The sequence below is a fragment of the Pecten maximus genome, chromosome 1, assembly GCF_902652985.1.
Source record: "Pecten maximus chromosome 1, xPecMax1.1, whole genome shotgun sequence".
Taxonomy (NCBI): domain Eukaryota; kingdom Metazoa; phylum Mollusca; class Bivalvia; order Pectinida; family Pectinidae; genus Pecten; species Pecten maximus.
In genome coordinates, this window is record NC_047015.1 from 11617432 (window position 1) to 11643800 (window position 26369).

The 26369-nt window shown below is 37.1% G+C and overlaps 3 protein-coding genes and 1 long non-coding RNA gene across 4 annotated transcripts; 2 read left to right on the plus strand and 2 right to left on the minus strand.

The window, feature by feature from the left end:
• The first annotated feature begins 38 nt into the window (after positions 1–38).
• Positions 39–7816, plus strand: LOC117324948. The gene is made up of 9 exons (XM_033880791.1): positions 39–282; positions 1771–1887; positions 2078–2196; positions 3247–3349; positions 4105–4199; positions 4443–4497; positions 4934–5064; positions 5224–5457; positions 7399–7816. The coding sequence occupies exons 2-9, from the start codon at positions 1773–1775 to the stop codon at positions 7516–7518; spliced, it is 972 nt and encodes a 323-aa protein (XP_033736682.1). The 5' UTR covers positions 39–282; positions 1771–1772; the 3' UTR covers positions 7519–7816.
• A 1876-nt stretch (positions 7817–9692) lies between these two features.
• LOC117324966 (28S ribosomal protein S7, mitochondrial-like) lies at positions 9693–15365 on the minus strand. The gene is made up of 6 exons (XM_033880815.1): positions 15214–15365; positions 12973–13140; positions 12354–12417; positions 11719–11886; positions 10770–10907; positions 9693–9829 (listed from the first exon to the last, which is right to left on the minus strand). Exons 1-6 carry the CDS (start codon positions 15276–15278, stop codon positions 9749–9751), a joined length of 684 nt encoding a protein of 227 aa, XP_033736706.1. The 5' UTR covers positions 15279–15365; the 3' UTR covers positions 9693–9748.
• A 67-nt stretch (positions 15366–15432) lies between these two features.
• Positions 15433–23401, plus strand: LOC117324956 (leucine-rich repeat-containing protein 14-like). Its single transcript, XM_033880802.1, is given in 6 exon segments — positions 15433–15606; positions 18793–19310; positions 19629–19735; positions 19737–19806; positions 20046–20221; positions 20916–23401. Coding segments are annotated over 5 exon segments (1590 nt in total). The 5' UTR covers positions 15433–15606; positions 18793–18841; the 3' UTR covers positions 21684–23401.
• Positions 23402–25152: 1751 nt separating this feature from the next.
• LOC117326007 lies at positions 25153–25771 on the minus strand. The gene is made up of 2 exons (XR_004532408.1): positions 25639–25771; positions 25153–25288 (listed from the first exon to the last, which is right to left on the minus strand). It is a non-coding gene; the product is annotated as an uncharacterized LOC117326007 (long non-coding RNA).
• Between the last annotated feature and the right edge of the window lie 598 nt (positions 25772–26369).

The window sequence follows — 26369 nt, forward strand, 5'->3', positions numbered from 1 at the left end:
AGGTCTCAACTCAATATCAAATCCCCATTGACGTATTGATGTGTAAATAACATCTTAATATCGAACAAATCATATTATTATATTTATCCAAAAGGAAGCTTCATCGAAATACCCGTCACTGTTATTCTAAAACAAAATGTATTTAACGTGTAGGTATCAAAATAAAACGTGGCGTCAGTCAATGTGAGAGTAGAGTGTTATCTATGAAGGGTACTTGACAGTATTTTTTACTCCAATTAGGTCCACGAGGAAGGTGTTACGATAGCTAGAGGATTACATCAGGTAAGAGTTTTTACTGTATTATCTAAAGGCTTAACATTATCTTAAATTATTTCTCCTTGTTTCTTTAATAATTAGGAGGTACTCTATATATTCTCAGTATTACTATGGGTATATGTCATATATAATACCCGTAATTTCTATGGGTAGGTACTCTATACATTCTTTGTTTCACTATGGGTATATATCTTATATAATAACCGTAATTTCTATGGGTAGGTACTCTATATATTCTCAGTTTTACTATGGGTATATATCTTATATAATACCCGTAATTTCTATGGGTAGGTACTTTATATATTCTCAGTTTTACTATGGGTATATATCATACATAATACCCGTAAGTTCTATGGGTAGGTACTCTATATATTCTCAGTTTTACTTTGGGTATATGTCATATATAATACCCGTAATTTCTACGGGTAGGTACTCTATATATTCTCAGTATTACTATGGGTATATGTCATATATAATACCCGTACTTTCTATGGGTAGGTACTCTATATATTCTCTCTTTTACTATGGGTACATATCATATATAATACCCGTAATTTCTATGGGTAGGTACTCTATATATTCTCTCTTTTACTATGGGTATATGTCATATATAATACCCGTAATTTCGATGGGTAGGTACTCTATATATTCTCAGTATTACTATGGGTATATATCATATATAATACCCGTAATTTCTATGGTATCCATGGAAATCGTTTATTATTATTATTTTTGGTAGAAATACTGTTCCGTTTCAACGTGAACATTCCGTTTTAACTTCATACAATCTAGGAAAAGAGCATGCATATTTCGGTCATACAAAAAATCAATCATCTAAAACAATTGAAAGCCAATTTATCTATAGATATATAGCTACAACATAAGCAGCTAGGATAGTTTAACACAACGCTATATATTATAGGTTATTTCAATGTCGCTTGTGGTTTTCATTCGTGAACAATGCCATCGTTATCTTCATTCTTTGCGGTGTGTACAAGTCCTGGTGGTTCTATCAAAAGCATCCTCACAATATCACAAATTTCCTTGCAAAAGGTCGGCTTCTGAATGAAAACCTTACATCGATGGAATTATATTCTCCCTTCAGCGATATGAAGTCGTATTCGATGCTCATTAGTATAACTAGTGGAATCGAAAGCCTTACTTTGACATCGTTACATTAGGCCCAGATCTGTACTCCGATATTACGGGTGGCGATGGAGAAAAAGACGCTTGTCCTTCTGAAACATGTGGTCTTTTCTCCAAGTATTCTTTCAATATTGGGTCACATGAGGGGAATCTTTATCTTGTTTAAAACCCTCGTTTTATCTATTTTAATTTGAATAAAGTTTTATCTACTTGCTGTTTGTTAAAGGAGCTTACATTTCATTGAAACCTAAATTAGTCGATAGATATAATATGACAGTTCTATTCGTGCTTACAGCCGAAACATAAAGTTTGTACGCTGTTGTGTATTACTACCATCTTGTATTTCAGTGATGGGTTCCGTGGCCAGTTTAATATTCTTGCCCGACTCTGACTGCTTGGTGGTCAAAGACAAAATCAAAACTACAGACGCTAACTGGATAACGACCCATGCGATAGCAGCAGAGCGTACGTATACATGCTAATGGTAATATTGCCTATTACTGTTTAGTTCATAACCTTTGTTGAATTATCTTACAAAGTTATAGTATAGATGCCGCAACGGCAATATGACGACACCTAAAAATCATAAAGATATTGACATTGTATCTATAATAGGATACATTATATAATGCATTGTATCTATTTAAAATTACAGTGAGTATAGCCGAAACGGAGAGACTCTGGTTCCGGTTCCGCCAGCTTGGTTGCAATAAGGACGGAGTTATCACTGAATCCATTGTACAAACTATCAAACAGGATGCCTTCGCCAAGGGGGTGAGTTTATCAAACTAACGTCTGAGTCAATGGGGCGAGTGTATCAAACTAACGTCCGAGTCAATGGGGTGAGTTTATCAAACTAACGTCCGAGTCAATAGGGTGAGTACATCAAACTAACGTCCGAGTCAATGGGGTGAGTACATCAAGCTAACGTCCGAGTCAATGGGGCGAGTATATCAAACTAACGTCCGAGTCAATGGGGAGAGTATATCAAACTAACGTCCGAGTCAATGGGGCGAGTATATCAAACTAACGTCCGAGTCAATGGGGCGAGTATATCAAACTAACGTCCGAGTCAATGGGGTGAGTATATCAAACTAACGTCCGAGTCAATGGGGCGAGTATATCAAACTAACGTCCGAGTCAATGGGGCGAGTATATCAAACTAACATCCGAGTGAATGGGGCGAGTATATCAAACTAACGTCCGAGTCAATGGGGCGAGTATATCAAACTAACGTCCGAGTCAATGGGGTGAGTATATCAAACTAACGTCCGAGTCAATGAGGTGAGTATATCAAACAAACGCCTGAGTCAATGGGGTGAGTACATCAAACAAACGTCTGAGTCAATGGGGTGAGTATATCAAACTAACGTCTGAGTCAAGGCAATGAGTATATCCAACTAACGTCCGAGTCAATGGGGAGAGTATATCAAACTAACGTCCGAGTCAATGGGGTAAGTATATCAAACTAACGTCCGAGTCAATGGGGTGAGTATATCAAACTAACGTCCGAGTCAATGGGGTGAGTATATCAAACTAACGTCCGAGTCAAGACAATGAGTATATCAAGCCAACATCTAGGTCAAGGGGTTTAGTACATTACATGCTTACCTTAATCAAGAGGATGGTTATCTTTCATTAAACTAATGAATTCATTAAAGGGGAGATTTCATTAAATCAAACTAAAAACATTGGGTGAGTAGATATATAATATATATTCATTATTGTGTGTTTAAGAGAAAGCATCTTGTCGATTTATGTAAATGCGCCACCAGAGTCTAAAAACTATACTGCATCAACTAAACAAATGTATAAATATTTCAGATTTTGAAAATGTTCCTGTCTAGTAAAAAGAAGTTGACGTTCGAGAATTTCCTACGAGGAATGAAGTGGTGCGAAACTGGGGATACGGATACCAAGCTGAAAGGTTCATATCAAAAAGTGTAAAATTAGACGAGTGCTGTAGATTAGGCGGGGTTATATAAAAGGTTGTTCACTACCACTGAGTACATTGTACATTCGTCTTCTTTACTGTGCCTAGTGGTAACATATTACATTCTATTTCCTTGAACGATATGAAGTCAGACGTATTCCACGCTTTTTAATACAGTGTATTGATACGGATCTGACCTGAATTTGAATGGTGGATATCGTCCATGACAAAGAAGACGCTCACTTTTCTGAAATCAATGGTCTTATTATCATTTAACTTTTTCAATTGTCACAATGCTAATCTATAATAAGCTTGAATTTCGGCTTTGTTATAACGACAAAATTATCCGTCGATTTGAGTTGGAATTACGATTTCATTATAATCGCGGAACTCTTTGTCGATTTTGAGTTGGAATTACGGTTTCATTATTGTGGCGGAACTCTTTGTCGATTTTGAGTTGGAATTACGGTTTCATTATTGTGGCGGAACTCTTTGACGATTTTGAGTTGGAATTACGTTTTCATTATTGTGGCGGAACTCTTTGACGATTTTGAGTTGGAATTACGGTTTCATTATTGTGGCGGAACTCTTTGACGATTTTGAGTTGGAATTACGTTTTCATTATTGTGGCGGAACTCTTTGACGATTTTGAGTTGGAATTACGGTTTCATTATAATGGCGGAACTCTTTGACTATTTTGAGTTGGAATTACATGACATATTTCTCCACAATCATATTATCAATTTCAGCTGTGTTCAACCTGCTAGGTAGCTCAAAGAATGTGACACGAGCAAATTTTATCAAGGTGTTGGAACTGGTATACACCAACCCAGAAGATAAAAAGGTATGGGTAGGTTTGACAGGGAAATGATCTACATGTACATGTATATATATATTTTTCTTTAAGATTGTAAACACCAAAATTACGGTCGTAACTCTTCTAAACCTCAACTATAATGTAGTGTATTTATGTTGGGAACAGTGATGTTATCTTTCTTTGTCTCAAGGCCTTTATATAAAGTCTAATGGGTCGACATTTCTTTATTATTGTAACTTATTTACACTAGAATGTCAATCTTCTTGTCAGGCAATACCTGGGATTGCAGACGTTGTTTTTCAACAAATGGACTCGGACAAAAATGGTGAGTCTTATGATCCGTTATAACACTGGCATCCTGTACATACTGCACAGGACTTAGTACACATAAATTGATCCATTTTCTCATAGTACATAGATGTATCCATAGTATATCAATGAAGATAGTTTCTCATAATGCATAATGTATCCAGTTTCTCATATCACATAAATGAACCCAGATTCTCATAATAAATAGATAAGCCCAGTTTTTCAGATTACGTAAATTGATCCATTTTCTCATATTACATCAATGAACCCCGTTTCTCATATAACATAAATGAATCCAGTTTCTCATGTTAACAACCGGGGCCTCCTTAGTATACTGGCCGATTGACTATAAGGTACAGGACATCCCTAATATAGACCCAACTACAGTAATATACCAGGGACCAGCGTCATCATCTGCTGCATCATTAAACAGTTTCTTGTATTTGGTATAGGTAACTTTAGTGAGAATGAGTTCGTTGACGGGATTAAAAGAGCCATACCTGAAGAACTGCTCCAACAAGTTCTGGAGTTCGAAGTGCTGCCTAATTACATGAGGGAACGTCTCTACGAAGACTTACCCGAGGTAAAAGTCCACCCCTCTTCCTACTCCCATGTGAAGCTAAAACGTATTTCTAACTTTTCAGACTATTTATCGTCTTTCATGCACAGAAATTAGAGTGGATGAATTAAATCCGGTATACCTAATTCCCGATGTGTTTTTGTAAGTCATGACCTTGTACAGTTCCAGATGGACGTGACCTTGCCTAGTGGAGAATCCAGTGCAGCACCATCTCCGTCCCCGAGCACGTTCATTGGTGGACTATCGACGGGACGATCCACTCCTTCCGATCGCACTATCAAACACCTTGTAGACAAGATATACACCAAAGATCTGGAACGCCTTAGTAACAAACTCGGTCTGACCAAGGAGGACCATGACGAGTTAAAGAATAAATCTCGGGATAACAAGCACCTGGTTAGTCTCGATGATCTTCGTGTTTGGACGTATGTTTCATCCCGACTGAGAATGATGGTCTAGACCAGCGAAACTGTAGGGATGTAGGGATTACTGAGAGTACAAAATACTAAACCACATCACTGTAAAAATTTAATATACTACTAACTTCACAAATTAAAAAGCCTACAAGTTACCGCTGAATTGCTTCTCCTACACAGTAAAAAAGTTGTTTAATGTACGAGGTATGTCGGAGTTACTGGCGTTTTTGTGTAGAATAATCAATAGTTGTAAATAGATTTGTGACTTCATTCCGAGAGTTTACATGTCGACTTCAGTATTTTACTACAGGCGTCCGAATCTGATAAGTATTAATATAAAAATAAGTAGGGGCTAATCTCCTCGTAAATACTAACCAGATATATATATATACAGACGCCTGCGATTCCCCATAAATACTAACCAGATACAGACGCCTGTGATTCCCCGTAAATACTAACCAGATACAGATGCCTGTGATTCCCCGTAAATACTAACCAGATACAGATGCCTGTGATTCCCCGTAAATACTAACCAGATACAGACGCCTGTGATTCCCCGTAAATACTAACCAGATACAGACGTCGGGTGATTCCCCATAAATACTAACCAGATACAGACGCCTGTGATTCCCCATAAATACTAACCAGATACAGACGCCTGTGATTCCCCATAAATACTAACCAGATACAGACGCCTGTGATTCCCCATAAATACTAACCAGATACAGACGCCTGTGATTTCACCATAAATACTAACCAGATACAGACGCCTGTGATTCCCCATAAATACTAACCAGATACAGACGCCTGTGATTCCCCATAAATACTAACCAGATACAGACGCCTGTGATTTCACCATAAATACTAACCAGATACAGACACCTGTGATTCCCCATAAATACTAACCAGATACAGACGCCTGTGATTCCCCATAAATACTAACCAGACACAGATGCCTGTGATTTCACCATCCGACTGACCCTTACAGATTCCGGGGAGTTTTCTTTGTTGGAATTTGTAGATAAATTTATAGACGTACGACATATACACAGGGGACAAGTGGTTTGTTGTAGTCTTATTTTATATCCATGGTACTGGAATATGTTGATTCATTAAATACTGTCAATTATTTTTCAATTTCAATTTCAAATAATTTTATTGACAAAAATACAATTGTCAAAGGGATTAGACATCAGGCATTGCCTATATAAGTCTTCTCCCTAAGAACAACACAGTGGTACAAAATACAGACATTCATTAACAGTACACATACTCAACACACAACAAAACAATAATAGTCATCTAAATTAAAATGTAAACAATTGAAGGGAGATAACTCCAATATGATTATCATAATTAAATGGGATTTAAATGGTGTAAGAAAATAAATATATACCGGTAATTCAATTTTTTCATTAACATAATAACTTGAATAAATGATTTCACCATCCGACTGACCCTTACAGATTCCGGGGAGTTTTCTTTGTTGGAATTTGTAGATAAATTTATAGACGTACGACATATACACAGGGGACAAGTGGTTTGTTGTAGTCTTATTTTATATCCATGGTACTGGAATATGTTGATTCATTAAATACTGTCAATTATTTACATATTCTCTATCGCTGGGAGTCCTATCCAATATATTTCGGTTACATAAAACCTTAACAACGAGATCAACTTAATCGTCCTCTCCAGTACTCTGTCACTGATGCTACGACCCAAAATCTTGGAAATGACAAACAATATAAAACATGCTAAAAATGCAAACAGAATGAGATGAACTAACCCTATACTCTGATAAAAGAGTAGATGTTAAATGGTCCCAGACATGCATACATGTACATGTAAGTAGCCAATTGTTTTTAATTTGATACATCAATGTTAATACTATAGTCATCTTTTCTATTATCATTTACAGGCAACTTTGATCTTAGTAAAGTACAGAGAGAGGGCTGGAGGCCAGACCAACAGCAGGGACTTAGAAAGGGCGCTTCGAGATGCAGGCATGATCGAAGCGTCTAAACTACTTGCGCCATGACGTCACCATTATCACGTACCGAGGTATTGCTACAGCCAAACAGTGTCAACAACATTACGTACCACCATGTTCTGTTGTAGCCAAACTTACTTTGACTTCTTGTCCTTAAGAGGAGCCACAACTCGTAACCATAACAACATTGCCGCAATATTGATGCGTACTCTTGAAAACTTGAACATGACGGTCATGCTATTGACGGACTGCAAAATGGGGTTATTGTGATGGAAGTTTAACGAGTACCGTAACTAATTTGTCAAGGACCATTCCTTTTTATTGAATAAATATACAAAATATTATATTAATTTTCATAATTCATTCTTTCCGTCCACGGTTCCTCGACGACGTCGTTGTAATGGTTTTATGTGTGTAAGCTACTGCACATTATACGGAGATATCCCACTAAATACTGAAAGGCCCAAACACATTATGCTTCAGAACACATGATACAGCATCTGAACCAATGAGATGAATGTTTAATGTGCGTCAACACTCTTCTGAATAGGCATGTCCATCTCCAACCTTAGTAAACTACACTAAATACCATCATATTAAACCAATTATCTAATTGGGACAGTCTTCACTCTGTAACGATTTCAGGGTAAAAATGTTATAAAAACTGTAAAACTGTATATTTACGCAAAGGCAAGGTCAGCCCTGAAACTGTTGATACTTTTAGTACCTGGTAATAAATAAGCTCTGTCTCATAAGTGCACATTATCTTCAATCAAGGCTAAATACTCTCTGTACTGTAATTAAAAATAGTTTCTACCACAATAGGTGAGTGGTATTCAACTCCCAAGGCATGAACTAATCATTACAACCATTGAATAACATTCAGGCACACGTGGAATAAACTCTAAATGCGTTTTGATTGGTTGACAAACGGTAACCTTTGACAGAGACTATTTTTTAATCACGTGGTTCAATGCAATTTGATTGGCTAACACTTAAAGGCCGCTTCATGATGTCCTAGAAATGATAACGCATAAGAAGAAGTTCGCAATTGTTTTGCTATATTCTTGAATATATATAAAGATTTTTAAAAATGTATTGCTTTGAAAGATTAAACCTACTTAATATTTTGTTATAATTAATTTTTCTTTGTGTTCATGGTAAATACTCAAATGTGATTGGTCGAAAAATTCTTTTCATTCTTCTATGAAAGAAATTCCGAGAATGGCGCGAAAAATGTGACGTCACAATACGCCAATTGACGTTGCGTATTGATTTGAGAAAAAGAATCCCATTTAATACCAGTAAAATTGTACATAAAACATGTTTTAAATTAGAAAATCATTTTCAAAAATTAATTATAAGCGTTGATGTCAATTTTTTTTAGTTTCATCAGGGTATGAAACAAATTTTGTTTGCAGAAGAAATGACATCAATGCTTAAATGATTTGTAATAAATTTAATATTTCCCTACATTTCCAAATTTGTCGGTTTTGCATGTTTATTAGTGGCATTTCAAATTCGGTCATATCCTTACACACCACCCTGATATTGTGAAAAGAACACACGTTGACCCCAAACAGGTTGATTCATTCTCAGAATAACTTATCTATCGTGGTAGAAACAGGTCACACAAACTTGTGGTTGTTGTATATGGTATTTCTTTCACTCGTGTTTTTGTAACTTTTGAAAAATAACTAGCTCGAGTGAAAGAAATACCATATACAACAACCACTTGTGTAATCTCTATATCACAACTATTTCCTCAATGTTGGCTCCTTGGCTATGTATGTTTACAGGTTTCTGATGTTTCTTGTTATGGAGCAGATTGCAGTCATGTAACATTGGCCGTTCCTGTTGGAAACAGATCCATAACGTTTTCATTTTTCAATAGTGATCTTCATAATCAAATATAATTTTAGTTAAAAAAAAACCCTCTGCCATGCGTGGTATAATTGGTAATTCCCAATTGTCTGAAGCACAGGTTGAGTTTGAATTAAATACCAGTAGTTCTAGTACTAAACGGTATTTAACGATGCAAAACGGTACTAAATAGTACTAAACAGTACTTAACAGTATACTGTAACAGTATTGTAACAGTACTAAACAGTTCCAAAGGGTACTAGAATTACTCATTTACTTCGCCTTTGATTACATCAATGGAACTCTATAACTTCCTCTGTATCTTTTACTTGAATTATTTAAAGAGGCAAGAGATCAAAGTCTGTACAAACCCATTCTTTATTATCTATATAATGTTCACACACAAAAGACTCTGTCATCTAAACCTGAAGGAGGAAAATGCTTTGTTGTCATCACAACGCTTCAGTAGCTCCTGCTTCCTTTTTACACTCTTACCCTGCAACACAATAACAAACCTTTACAAAAGACAAAAGGATATAGAAACAAGAGGTCAACAGGGCATGTATATAATACTGGTTTAAAGTGCTGTTTGATATTTATTAAGTTCTTTTGGAGTCAAACATAAATGCTGAGCATTGTATTGAACAATTCTCCACTATTATAAATACATGCAAGACTGACAGTGGAGGGTGTGCTGAACATACACAATTTTACTAACAATACTGTCGTATATTTTTGATAAGATTTTATATAGTAACTGTCCTTCATTGTTGGCAATATGTATTTGTACAGAGACATGTTTTCATATATTCAGACTGTATAACATAAAGCTTTCATTGTATTTAAACTTTCATTGTTTTTATTGTTGCTATGAAGCCAGGGATATAAATACAATGAATATTGCTGTATATATAACTGCTGCATGGGCTAGCGCTAGTCATAAAAGTTTGTACCCACAAAATAATCTGAAAGTTCCAAACCATGAAAGAAGGTACACATACACATTTCCTGTTATAAAGTAACAGCATATTCTATAGTATAATGGACTGACCAGTGACCACTACAATATGTATGTTATAAAGTAACAGCACATTCTATAGTACAATGGACTGACCAGTGACCACTAAAATATGTATGTTATAAAGTAACAGCACATTCTATAGTACAATGGACTGACCAGTGACCACTAAAATATGTATATATGTCTACAGTTTTAACATGTTTGTTTATTGTCAAAGGCAAGAAAGTGTATGTACTTTCTTACTTTTGATCAGTGCAAACAGACATTTTTAGTGGTACATCTGTATACCAATTTATCATTGACCTAATCTATTAGGTTTTGCTTTATTACTCAAAAATGTACTGAAACAGTTCAAGAACACAAAAAATATCACTGCATGTAAAATCAAGGACTTTTAAAAAGTTCTTCAACTTGCCTCATTGTTACTTGCGTCTATCAGCTCTTTAGCAAGAACATCAGTGAAGCGAGTTGTTCTATCCTTCTCCCCAGCACTCTTAATCAGGAAGGTCATCGCTTTATACATTTGTGTGTCAGGATTACAAGCAATAGGAACCTGAAAACAAATTGGCTAGAGTGTGATTTAATTACTGATTCCTGACAATGGTCAGTCTGATTTAATTACTGATTCCTGACAATGGTCAGTCTGATATTATGAGTCAAACAACTTTTATCATAGGCTCTAATAATAATAAAATACAATGATTCACTTCAGATTTTGTCTTTAAGATATAAAGAATATCAATTTGTTGTGGAATAATTAAGAAGCTTAAGACAGGTGATGATAAGGCCATGCGACATATGTGTGTCCCATTTTACACCCATCATTTATAAGAATTGAGAACAGGCAATGTCCATACATAAAGGTAACTGTGCCATGCTTTTATGTTTCCATGATAATAATGGACCTACCGTTTTTGACCTAATATGGGCGCCCCTACCTTTTTTCATGGAAATAAATCTTTGACTGAGTGTCAAAATGGTGTTCAAAAATAATAATTCACGTGAAAAGTTTTGCTACTTTATGTGTTCAATTTTCTTCAGCAAATTAAGTAACTGGAAGTTTTCGCCACATTTTGTCTATTCCTACAGATGACATGTCAGTGCAAAGAACACCCGAAACTAAACACACATGCAAATAATAACTTACCATCTTTATTTGAAGATAAAGTAAAAGACTTCATTCTTGTTGATAAATAACTTTTGTTCAGAACAGAAAGCAAGTAAAAGACAACATTGTAAATCAATTATTAGGTCAAAGAAAACATTGCCTGATATGATCTGGGAAATCACCTGTGTCTGTAAATAGAACACAAAAGAGTTCCATTTGAACTTTTCCTACTTCCTTTAACAGGATAAATACTCACCTCATACCACACCCCACCACGTATAACTCTAGTGGTATGAACATTGGGCCGACAGTTCTCTAAAGCTTCAAGGAACACTGAGACAGGATTTAAATCTATTTCATCTCGACTGCTTTCTTTTGCATTTTGATATTTCTGTAACTGTAATATCTTCACTTTCTTAAAGGTCTACAAATACATAAAGAAAAGTGTTACATTATACACGGATATATACAACAAGAGGCCCACAGAGCCGGTTTTGCTCACAAATATTAAGAAGTGCATTATAATGACAAAATCAAATCTCACTGAAGTCTAGACTTTGATTCTTCAGATAACCTTATGTGAACTTTTAACTTATGTGTTACCCCAAAGAAATTTAAAAAATCAAGATCATGAATCAATGAAACATTATAGCACCCAGCTATATGCCAGTCAAATTAGCATGTTGTATCTCTTTTTCAGATTTACTCAAAGAACTTAAAGATCAATAGACCATAATGTCTTAAGAATGACAGAAATATGAAAATTAAAACATTTATCTTCTTTCATATGATGTACAAAAAACATCAAATGGTGAAATTATTTTCACTGATACAATAATTACAAAAATTACATGTATACATAATTTAACCAAATATAAACCTCCGAATTACCTCTTCCATCAGATCCCTTGCCAACTTCTTATTCCCTTTCCTCATCACTATGTTTATAAATTTCCTATGGACAAAAATAAAGCAGAAAATAGGAAATTCATTATCCAATTACATATATATAATTATATAGATAACACATTTTTTCCAGTTTATTTATGAACTGAACATTACTTTGTCACATATCTGAATAAAGTACCTTCAAAATGGTTACTCTATTTTCCTGTTGGTTCATTTAAATTTGCCATTCATAAGTTTTCCTTTCCCGTGATCAATACAATATCTCTTTAGTGTGTAGTCTATTTTACCATTATCAAATTTTATTTCGCATGACTCAAAGATATTAATCATCCTTTCCATGAGGACATCTCTCTCACCTAGTCATGCTAAATTTGACCCCGGTAAATCCACAAAATGTGTCCATGTTTATGTTTTGAATTACAGACAACAAAAAGAATAAGTGAGAGTAGTAAAAGTAGGCCGTGGCCAAAGGTTAGCCAATCAGATTTGTTAGGGGACAGAAATACCCAATCATGCCTATAGTATGATTCCAATATCAACTTGTATCTAATATATTTCATTGATGAAGGCATGTACATGTAGGTCCCCAAAATATACTCACTGAACTTCAGGTACATATGTGAAAGACATGGACTGTTCAGTCCTTGGTGCCATTATTGGTCGGAATAGCCTTGGATCAGTGGCCGAGACTGGTTTCTTTAGTTCTTTTTTGTCCATGGTGGGCTCTAAATACTGTGCTGTATACCATTTTGAACGTACTTGTACAAAGCTGAAAACAATGAATTTTTTTTTTTTTGTATAGTGAATACATCATTTTGATATCCAAAAATATGTACTAGAAAATTTATTTTGCATGCACAATCTCCATTCATTTTAATAAAAAGAGATGTTAGTGTTGGCAATGATGTGATTTAAATAACTAGATATATATGTATATTCATTGAGTACAACTAAGACAGGAACTTCAAATCTTTATCTTCGGATCACCAACACATAATGCATACGATACATTATGCTAATTATTTGATATATAACATATAGTAACACAATTGAAGAAGGAAGACAATTTTATGACTCGTGCCCTGACCGGGCCTCAAATTCACGATCTACAGCACCCAATGCAATTGCCTAGCCAGAGATACCCGCAGCTTACCGCTCCGCCACATCAGCGTTCTTAAGAAGAACATTTCAATGGTGCAATGTTAGTCAGCCCGATATCCTGACATGATCATATATATAATACTATACTTCAATAATTGGTCACGAATCCATATTGCCTTGTATATAGTTACTTATATATGTGTACAGTTTTCGATATCATATCAGGAGATTTAGATGTATGGAAGTCAACCTGATGTGATTAAAATTGGGTTTGCTTCATAAAAGTATATGAGTAGCAGAACTACATGGACCCCGACTGGGCTGTATACCCAGCATATGTATACTTTTTAAAGTCTAAATGTACCAGATTCAAGTTCCAGGTCTGATATATAATATTTGTAATAATTTAAAGCCACATATTCACAAAGAAACATATATCAATGTTTACATTTTGAGCTTTTTACAGTTTTCGGACTTGATACATACCTAACAGATTATCATGAATCAGAAACTGAAAGAAACTATGTATTAATGAAAGTATACGGGGTATTCCCAAAAATAATAACTGTGGCTGCCGGACCAAGTTTCTCTGAAAATTTGTCCCACAATGCAACGGCGGGTTTTACAGTACATACAAAATGGCAGAACCCTGAAAGCGTGGACCTGCGGAAAGGCACACAGATTCTGTCAAAAAAAGACGGAAACATGAGTGGAATCGGCAAAACCCGAGTATTTCCTTAGGAAAGGAAATTAAATGATTCGTTGGAACTTAGCGAGAAAAGAAAAGGGAAAATTTTGCCGGACATCTTTTGGATTGCTGGTTAGCTTTTGAACATTGTCAACTGCACTGATCTAAAATTTTATTGATGTTTTGTTGTATGCATATATTTTGCTACATTTTAAAATTAAGCATTTAAATGTAAACTATGTTTATTTTGTTCAGTTATTACGCGGATATTCTGTTAATATGTTTAAATGAAAGCATTATTTGGCAAAGTTCACATATGCTCGATATGTAAACAACAGCCATGTGTGTAGTTTATATGCAGCGCACGTTGTCATAGCGTCATTCTCTGCTCCGTGACAAATCTTGCGATAAATATAAATGCGGCAAGTTATTTTTATACACTGATGTCTCAAGGACTCCCCGGTCAAGCGTCCAGGCCAGTGGTCATTATAATGTTAGAAGAGCGTGAATGAGCATCTTGGATTGCCATTAATACATGTGTGCAACTAGAATTTTAGGTTGTTTGTGAGCATGTGGCTTTAAGCTTGTAATAAATCTCACAAAGTGAATGATTGATTTGTTTCATCAGGGACAGACATACATGTAAGTCCCTGGATTCATCTTACTTGTTCCACTTCTAAATGCCATATTTTGGGGGTATGTGTACGTAAGTGCTTTCACTACTCCAATAATATTAGAGGTTTACACGACAGGAAACTTTTGACAGGTCGCAATATCCACCAATGTAATCAGGTGGAATAAGACCTCATATACGTATAGGAGTATGCTTTCACATGTTATATCACAGGTGCCTGACTCGTTTCATAAAATAATAACAGAGTACATATAAATGATGTACTCTATGTTATTATTTTATAAAACGAATGCACCTGTGGTTATATATAGGGCCTATATCTCCTGTAGGCCTTGGCAGCTGCAGACAAAAACACTGCATTGATTCTGCGACAGCGGATAACGAAATAGAGATGAAAAAACAGTTAATTCCATACTTACGTCGATAAACGAGAATGAGATGATACCAAGCACTGAAACAAAAATTTCCCCTTACACAGGGTCATAGTGAAGTTAGCTTTCAACACGCCTAGCCTGTGTAAGTCCTGCGTTGTTTCCTTACAGAAGAGTCAAAAGGCAATGTGTCAGATGCCGCGAACCTTTATTGTTACACAGATCAGCGTCATCAGTGAGTTTGCAAGCAGACGAGGAATTGACTGCTGAATTCTGTTTCTTATTATTACGGAGACCGAACATTTATGTACAAAACTGATTTATCCACTTGCAGTTCTCCTTTTCACATATCGACATCCACTTCCAATTTTCCGGTCTCTCCTCTTTTCACTTGGTACCAACCTAGTTCAAGAAAGGATACACGTACACTGTTGTAAACAGGTAATAATATGAATGAAGGCAAAGCCTTAGAAGAGCGCAGCTATAAATTATAATCACCTGACTCGCTCACCGTTAATCAAGAAGAAAAACACAGGACATGAGAATAACAGTCTAAGAACATGTACCACCTTTTCATGTTTTTAGATTTTTTTTGGGGGGGGGGGGGGGGGGGATGTTAATCTAAAATAAACAAACAAACAAACAAAAAACATGTAAACACCTTGTAAAATTAACAATGTATTACATCTATAAGTATATCGGCTGAAATTCTTATTGTTTGTCCTGATGTGACTTACATTGTCTTCACTTTGCATTGTCGGATTCCAGATGATCGCATATATCATATCTGTGATGACATGTGCACTGCATAAGGGCATCAGTATTCTACTGCCACATTGCATATGCTACTAATTCTAACAATGTAAAAGTGCAGATGATACAAGATTGTCATGATATATATAACAGGAAAGCGAATATAGTGTGCCTCCACAGGGGATCGAACCTGCGACCCTCTGCTTACTGGTCCGCCGCTCTACATACTGAGGTAAAGGGAAATTCCTCCGTTCACCCCGAACACACATTAACCCAGGTAACGCGGAGAAAAACCACCGGCCTACAGTCAGTACCTGGCAACTGCCTCATGTAGGTTTCGAACTCGCAACCCAGAGGTGGAGGGCTAGTGATAAAGTGTCGGGACACCTTAACCACTCGGCCACCGCGGCCCCTACAGCGCTCTTATAAACAAATAATCGTGAACAAGGATATTGCATGAAGTTGATATCAGTACTTAAGTTGAAGTAACAGTATTGACTACTGTAGCATTTACATTTTGACTAGGGCACATGAGTTTGACATTTTATCAATTAGAATATATAATAATCCATATAAGAATATGCCTCCTTATATTAGTCCCTCGTGTGTGAATATCAACAAATTAGAGACATTCAAATCGTCCATCATTGCAAAAAATTACTAACTTTGCGCAACCCCAAAACACCCATTTAGTCCCATCTGGGTGTTTCATGTCGTGTACGCTAGTCAAAATTTCATACTTAACTCGATGCCATACTGCCTATAACTACCTTAATCAGTTATTTCTATATATTTTAGATAATGAACTTTTAGGTCACCTGAGACGAAGTCTCAAGTGATCTATTCTAATCGCCTTTGTCCATCGCCGTGCATTGTCGGTCCAACGTTGTCTGTCATGCGTCTGTAAACAATTTACATTTTCGACTTCTTCTCCAAAACCGCTGAACCAAATTCATTGAAATTTGGCAGGAAGCTTCTATGGCTGTAAGGTCAACTAAAAATGTGAATTATATGGTCCCAAACCACCAGGGGCCTGAGGGGTGAGCCAAAAAGGGTAAAATTGACTGAAATTTCAAAAATCTTCTTCTCAAAACCCAAATAAGGTAGAATCAAAACTCTTCATAGATAAAAGGGTCTTAAGGTGCTTTACAAAAATTGTGAATTTCATGACCCTGGGGTGTCACGTTTGCCCCTGGGGAGGGGGTAAACTTTTGTATAGTTTATATAGGGAAATCACATTTTTAGCCCCCCATCATCAGATGGTGGGCTATTCAAATCACCTTGCGTCCGTGGGAGAATTCCGCATTTTCATATAGTAGTGCTCTCTGGCCCCACACCAGACATGGTGTCAGGGCTAGAGGAAACTCGGGCTACCCCCTAGTTTCCTTAGGTAATCTTTGGTGTGGTACAGTGTCAAGGTATACAACCACAATATTGTGTTTATCATCTAGTTCTTCTGTCCAATTTCAAATGCGCTAATTAGTTGTGTGACATAAGAGTGGCCTTTTCGAAACCCATGTTGATAAATAGTGGACAGGTTGTTTCATTCCATGTAGCCCAAAATTTCATCTTTTATGGTTTTCTGCATGACCTTTGAAACCACAGATGTTAGCTATAGGCTTATTGGTCTGTAGTTTTCTGGCAGTTCTTTGGAACCTTTTTTGTGAATAGTCATCACATCTGCAATTTTCCAGTCTTCTGGAATAATTCCCTCATTTAAGGATTTTTAGCCATTGTGTTCTGTCCATCATCGTGTGTCGTCTGCCGTGCGCTGTCCGCTACTACTCCTTGACCCTTGGGTGGATTACTTACAAATTTAGTTTAAAACATCATTGGGGGAGGGCAATCATATTTTATATAAATGAGGCTGGTCTGACCCCTGGGGCCCGAGGGGCGGGGCCCCAAAAAAGGAATTTTGGTGAATTTTTGCTATAAAATCCTACTCCTCCTTTACCCTTTGGTGGATTACAGTTTAATTTGGTGTGAAACATCATTGGGGGAAGGTGGTCATATTTTATATAAATGAGGCTGGTGTGAGCCCTGGGGCCAGAGGGGCAGGGCCCCAAAAAAGGAACTTGGCTGAAATTTTGCTTTAAGATGCTGCTCCTCCTTTAAGCCAAAAAGAATAAAAACCAGATTTGATCTGAAACATAACTGCCTGCGTATAAATAATTTATGGTAATGATGCTGGATCTGCTGTAAGTGTTTGTCAGATGACCGTTAAGGCCCATGGGCCTCTTGTTAAAATGTTTTGGTTAGTGGTTCCGCAATAAGTGCTGCAGCAGATTTCAAAATGACTGGTGGGATGTTATCTGGGCCAAAAAATGTGTTAGGTTTCAAGTTGTAGGATTTTGTACTCCTTGTTTTAAGTAACATTTGAACATGATACAATCAATTTTGATTTAGAACAATAGAGCATTTATTTACTTAATTAACTTAATCAGTTCCGATCAAACTGCTTTCAGTATATATATATATTTTCGAATTTCGCTTACAAGCATTTCCTGCAAGTTTCAGGTGTCAATTTTTGTGCATTCATTTCTATCCCCAAAAAATGCCATTTTTCGCCAGTTTGGTACAGTATACATGTAGCTTATAGCGATATATTGCAATTGCTATAGTGATGAATTTCCATATCCCCAACCAGTCAGGGAGATGAATATTAATTTTCAACATTTTAAAACCAAATTATCTGTAGCGGAGCTGGACTGGACTGAATGCCGATGGCCAGGTACGTATAGCTTAAATGGTTGGGGAGCCCTTCTATACAGCTAGATTGCAGAGCTCTCAGTTCAAGTCCCAGTCTGGTCACTGTGATGATTTAACTTTTAATTTTTGACATTGTATTATATACTGGTATGTTTGTCCTTGTAGGTCGGGATGTTTGACTCTCTGTGTTGTACAGATGTGAATAGGTGACAGGATGCAGACAAGTCAGACATCACTACAATATGACCATTATCAGGGGGCAGTGTACCCACTTGACTTACATGCAGACCCAAACCATGGCCAGTTTAGAAAGACACACATAAAATCACTGGTGAATCTGTGTGCAGAATACATTGTACGTGATGCTTCCTTTACCAGAGAAGCAGTGCAGCATATTCCCTACCACCTTAGTGTGGCTCTCATGCAAGCAGCCCTTCTTGATAATCGTGACCGCTCGATGGAAACCCTGATTTCTCATTGGCCTCTCAACAGCCTCACTCTTAAAAAGCTTGCTCCGAGTCTTTTCACATCTGTGGTGCCTTTGTACAACTCAACATACTTGACTGACATTGTCCGTCAGAGTCTGCGCTACACCACCTGTCTATCACACACATTCCTAGAGTGTCTAAAGAAACGTACACCAACAAAACTTAAGTATCTTGACATGACAGGATTCCCTACAGGTAAAAAGTTACTTACATTTCAGTTCATTGTAGAAATATTTAGAGTATTGAATTATTTAGTATACTAGATGGATACATTTGGATACATTTATATCAATTTAAAGTCAGTCTCAGGTAACAATCGGCTTAAGCAACGTGCATGTACCAGACATTCAGTTTAAATTTTCCTCATGTATTTTGTTTTGCAACCCAATGCGGTAACAATAAGTGATACAATTCACAGTTGAATAAGGGAGAATGTGATAACCATCATGCTTAGCCTTCCCTTTTTATTGCCAGTGTACATGTCCTATTTCAATTGGCCCTGATATGTTATAGCTGAAGTAATCCTGTTTTATCTGGCAACTCACTGTATGTTGGCACACAACGAGGCCCGCCAGACTGTCATGGTGAATATGTACAACAGAGTGGTCAACCTGCTCCCCTGACCAGACTCAGTCGAATGAGTCTTCCCCCCAGCTGATGACTGCAGATACTACCATCCCAGATTCCAGCTGTAGGTGACGTGACCAATACATCTTAGATTTTTAAAGACAACATCCGTCTTATCTGTTATAAAGCTAGATTGCATAAGATGTTTAAGAGAAAGAGACAAGAGAATATTGCAGAACTTTGAAGTAGGATAAATGAGTGGTTTCTACAGCTTTATATTTGTAACTGATATATACAGGCTGGCTTCGTGCGAATTTTACCACCAATAACATTCTGTAACATTGTGCTATATTGTTTTTGTAGTTACAGTGAAAATGGATGCCTTTGTCACCTCCGACCAGACACATGCAGAACTATGTAAAGCTCTAAAAGTCTCTGGCTTCCAGGACAGTAAGCTGAAAATTGTCCTGGAAAAATTAGATGCAACTTGCCTTGGGGAACAGAAGCTCCAAATACTCCTACAACAAATCAATCCAAAGGTATGCTACAGATACAAGGCATAGATGGTCTCTAAAAGACATGTCAAACTGTTGAGAGCACTGTAGATCCATTTATATCTTATCAAGGGAATCCCTTCATATATGTTTAACCTATAGATACAACTGTAATATTATATATACATGTATTTTATATCACCAATATTTGTGGAACAGTTTTTTAAGTAGTCTAGTATTTCAACTGAATTTGATATATTAATCACAAAAGTGAATGTTTATATAAAACATATATCATGCCATACAGTAGTGAGCAAGAGCAACAAACACCAATGTCAGTATAGTGACACCTGATAATGCTAATGGTTGTTTCAAAAGAAAGGCTTTAAGCATTTCATGAACTGAGCAGGACCTACAAAGGTAAATAAAGGTATATCAGTTAATAGATGATATTGATATATCATTTTTTACATTCAGGAGCTTAGCCCAATATGTAAAGGAGAATGTTGTACCACCTACATAATGTTCAAGATATCATTGGGGAAACAGACTCCCCTCATACATCTTTGTAAACTGCTATATTTCGATCAACCTGTTGTAATCCTTTCTCATGGATAGTAAAGTAAAAACACAGTTTTACATATTTGCACATCAGCATTCAAGCAGGCATTGTTGGAAATAAAAATAATGTACTCTCTGATAAATTGATACATTATCTTTTTCTTATGTATCTTTGTAGTTCCTGCAAGGTCTGCGTCTGAAGTATAACGCACTGAGTTGTGAGGACTTCTGTAAGTTGTCCCCTGTGTTAGAGAGGTTTGATAGACTTACTGCCCTGGACCTGTCCTGTAACAACATCAGACATAAGGATTCATGTGACAGTTTGGCACATCTCCTGTCTTTTCTGCCTCATCTTATCCGACTAGACCTCAGCAACAATCGTGTGAAAACCCGCCTTCGCCAGGTTTTATCCAATATGACCAGTACATTGCAGTACTTGCGACTAGTGGCTTGTGGTCTTGCCTTGACTGATGTTGCATATTTATCAGTCTCCCATCACATATCTGGTCTACAAGAGCTGGATCTTAGTGAGAACAATCTACAGCCAGCTGCTGCTAACCTCAGTAAACTGTTAAAGGGCTGCAAGTCCACACTGCACACACTGGAGATGGAGGACTGTAAGTTGCGTGACGACACGATGGAGATGGTGGCCGGTAACCTAGCCTCTATGGAAACTCTTATGTACATGAATCTGTCAGACAATTCACTGAGTTTGTCTGTTCATGAGTTTGTGATGGAAGCAGTGGTAGGACTGCCCAGTATTCAGGCATATCGACTGTCTTTCTCCAAGGACTGCTACAGTGCTGATATACCAGACTATCAACAGGTGATGAGGAAGGACTTTTGTGTAGGACAAATGTATCGTGTAATGAGGAATGTAAGAGGGGAGGCCACTCTCCCACATCTAATATTTGTGGAGCTAGAGAGATTAGATTATGTGGAATGAATCAGAATGACAATAAACGAACAGATAACAAACTGGGATCAATGGAATAAGTCATTCATATGCCGTAAATCATGTCACTTGTGATATATATCTCTTTGCATATATCATACTTAACCTACACTACAAATCCATACAAGTTACAACACAAAGGCCAATAATTGTATGATGGCACTTCGTTCCTGTATGGAAAGGCCGTCGTAGCAATACTTGGCTTGGTGGCTCTCGATAGCTAGGTAGCTTAGTTAGTGACATTTTGATTGATGAATCTACAATGATAATAGTTCTGTACTACAGTAGAACACTATATATCTAATCCTCTCTAAGGATATTTAGTTAAGCTGTTGTTTGAATGTGACTTCATGACAATATTTAAATGTTTTTATATGCGTGTGAAAGGGGCATCACAGGAGTTAATTATAAGATCTTTGAAAGTTTGGATGTGTGGCTATGGTGTATGCAGCATTCTACTGATGTACATTAGTATTGTAAATCTCTGACTATCCCAGATTATGGACAATATCATTGTTCAATATTAATACTCATGAGCTGGAAGTAGTAAAAACCTGACTTCACGGTCAAAAAATAGTGTGGAAAGGAAACGCCACACTCTCAATTTGACATTTGTTCTTAAAAACTGAAATACAGGCTTAGCAAAACCAAAGATTTATGTTGGGAGATCTTATCTGGTATTAGTTACCTCATGAACCAGCAGTGTATTTCATACCAACATACAGGTCACAATAACCTACATTCTGTTGTTTCATGCAGAAACATATTATGTGCAGGGTATTCATTATGCTCCTACTGTAATTGTTTGTTTTTTCTAGTTTAACTAGCTTGCCTTTGGTTAGAATGAAAGTTATAATTACAATGGTCGGTATTGCTTTGTGATTTGGAAACAAAAGTTATGAAATGAAAAAAATTTAATCTCTTGAACTGTAGCAGACTTATACAATTATGTACATGTAGTGTTATGGTTATTGTTGCCACTACAAATGGATCCAGCAAGTGCTCTATAAACACAATCTTGTTGATTCACATACACCCATATTAACCACAGGCGTCTGGTTAGTATTTTTTGGCGAAAAAGAAAAGAAAAAATAGCCCCAATTCCTACATATACTATATCAACAAGGTAAAACACTTGAAGTGGGGGTGAGATTTGATTCACTTTTAAGTTCAATATGACTAAAATATTAAATGCACACAAACTTCAGTAACGTACCTTGATTTAAAATCCTTAAATATCAACTCTGTTATTGTTTATTCGTATGACAATGATTTAAAGATGAGAAATTGGACAAAAGCAGTCGTGATAGCCGAAGATGCGTCAGTTCTGGAACGGAAGTAGTTTATATATTTTAGAGAGGTTTTGCAACAGGCAATCTTATTGATGGACAGCTCTGTAACAGTCCTAACCATAATTGTCCACCAATCAGACTGGCCATTTTAAAACAGCTCTTAGATAGATAGCCTACGACTGTTCCACAGTTGATGTATTGTCTGATCGTCAAGTGTTGCACCTTGTAGATTTAGTTGGAGGAAGAGCTGATAAGTGATATTTTTCCATAAAAACGTGTACTAACAAGATGCAGACGCCAGTGCATTGACTTAGGTAAACCATTGTGTTTCGCATTTGCAGAGAGAGATAGAGAGATAGGTTGTACACAAACTTCTAATGATATCTACTGATGGAAATAAATATGAATACATACACATTCAAGGTCGTTGTTGATATGTCAGATTTTTCCTGTTTAGCTTCAAAAACCTCAATATAGTTGGTTCCCACCCTCTTTACCTCACAAGACCACCATGTAGTTGGTTCCCACCCTCTTTACCTCACAAGACCACCATATAGTTGGTTCCCACCCTCTTTATCCCATAATACCACCATATAGTTGGTTCCCACCCTCTTTATCCCATAATACCACCATATAGTTGGTTCCTACCCTCTACCTCACAAGACCACCATATAGTTGGTTCCTCCCTCTTTATCCCACTTGACCACCATACAGTTGGTTCCCGGCCTCTTTACCTCACATGACCACCATATAGTTGGTTCCCGGCCTCTTTACCTCACAAGACCACCATATAGTTGGTTCCCACCCTCTTTACCTCACAAGACCACCATATAGTTGGTTCCCGGCCTCTTTACTTCACATGACCACCATACAGTTGGTTCCCACCCTCTTTACCTCACATGACCACCATACAGTTGGTTCCCGGCCTCTTTACCTTACAAGACCACCATATAGTTGGTTCCCACCCTCTTTACCTCACAGGCCACCATATAGTTGGTTCCCACCCTCTTTACTTCACATGACCACCATACAGTTGGTTCCCACCCTCTTTACTTCACAAGACCACCATATAGTTGGTTACCGCCCTCTTTACCTCACAAGACCACCATATAGTTGGTTCCCACCCTATTTACTTCACATGACCACCATATAATTGGTTCCCACCCTCTTTACTCACAAGACCACCATATAGTTGGTTCCCTCCCTCTTTACCTCACATGACCACCATATAGTTGGCTCCCACCCTCTTTACCTCACAAGATCACCATATAGTTGGTTCCCACCCTCTTTACCTCACAAGACCACCATATAGTTGGTTCCCGACCTCTTTACCTCACAAGACCACCATATAGTTAGTTCCCTCCCTCTTTACCTCACATGACCACCATATAGTTGGTTCCCACCCTCTTTACCTCACAAGATCACCATATAGTTGGTTCCCTCCCTCTTTACCTCACATGACCACCATATAGTTGGCTCCCACCCTCTTTACCTCACAAGACCACCATATAGTTGGTTCCCTCTCTATTTACCTCACAAGATCACCATATAGTTGGTTCCCACCCTCTTTACCTCACAAGACCACCATATAGTTGGCTCCCACCCTATTTACCTCACAAGACCACCATATAGTTGGTTCCCTCTCTATTTACCTCACAAGACCACACTATCTGAAAGCATGTGCCTCTTGTACATATGCGTTTATTTATAATCCTCAGTAGGTAATTGCAGGCTTGAACATTTACTATGTAACTATCGATCGGGAGTTGTCCTGGTTCTGCCACGGGATGCAAAGTTGACTATTCTTCTACGAATACCTATAGAGTGTTTTACAAAACTTTAGATCAACTTGTTCAAAGTGGGATTTGTCAATGTAGGATAGGTATTCAAGTTGTGTACCAGTCCTTATCATGGTCCAAAAGCTGTTGATACAAATCCATGTACCAAACTCCGGAGTTGTAGGCTAGTATTGGTTTATTTATCCAATGACGCCTCGGTTTTTCTTTGATCTTTTGTTGGCGATATATTGCATTCTATGTGATATTTCAAATATCACATAATTATGTGATATCTGAAATATCACATGGCATTTCTGATTGGTCCATGCCTCAGTCTTGAGGCGGGGCCAATTTCAAATGTGGGCGTGACAAATGAACAAAGACAGGAAATACATTTTAAACAAAATTTAATGAAATACGAGTGCCGTTTAGAAATGTTCTTTGTTGTCTTCTTTCTTCACCTTGTATGAACGTACAGCCGTGCTGCGATGTTCCGTCCTGTCCATATTGAGTTGTTCTTCAAAACCTGACGAAACAGAATATAAAACCCTGTTCAGTATATTTTAACAGATCAGTAAAAAAGAAACGCATTCATGATTACATATAAAATTCCAGTCATTTAAAAAGAAATGGTTATACAGATTACGCCAAATATAATCATACATTTTCGTTGCACAAAAATCTTATCATAAACAAAATAGATTCTAGTGATGAAAATGATAACAGGACGAGTGGATAAAAATACCGATTAACCGATTCATCGATGTATTTAAACAATTTCATGGACTTTGAAAGATTCGTGACATCGTGAACGTCGAAATTTACGAAAAATATTTCATTTCACAATTTGTTCAAACAATATGATTTTAGACTTACCTGCTTGGTAAAGGGAAGTAGCGCAGGTCCTCTTTCCGGAGCAGTTACCGTTTGTTTAATTTCCCTCGAATCCTGCAGTCTTTCACATGTTTTTCACATTACCATTCAGTTTATTTACAATTGGTTGCGTTAATTCCTTGCAAATATCCAATGTCAGTAGCTACCGTGTCACTATCTTCCAGTTCCTACTCATACTTGGTCGAGGTCGGTAAACACATCGACATCAATGATCAGTACCTGATCTGCCATGGTTGACAGTCTCACTAGAAATGAATAGGCTACTGTGACAGAATGAAACGTGTCAGAAATTGGCGGGAAACATATCACAGTGACAGGTTTTTATCAATTTTATAGCTCCACCCCTAGGCACGTGGGTGACAAAACCTCGGCTGTCATTGGATAAAACAGATACAAAATGGGTACTCGTGACGTATCGCATATATCACACTCGTGCTACGCACTCGTGTGATATATCCGATACATCACTCGTACCCATTATGTATCTATTACTTAAGGTATTGGATAATTTAGACTCGACTTCAAATGGAACTGCCTCTATTTGTTGGGAATATTCGTTCATTGAAAAGTGCGTTAAGCCCTTTGCTTGGCAAATCTATAATATATGAAAAGGGATTACCAGAGGCATTTTATAACGTTGCCCTGCAGATTATTCACGAGTGCAACTTACGTCGCTGTTGCCAATATAAAAAATATATGTCTACTATTTATAG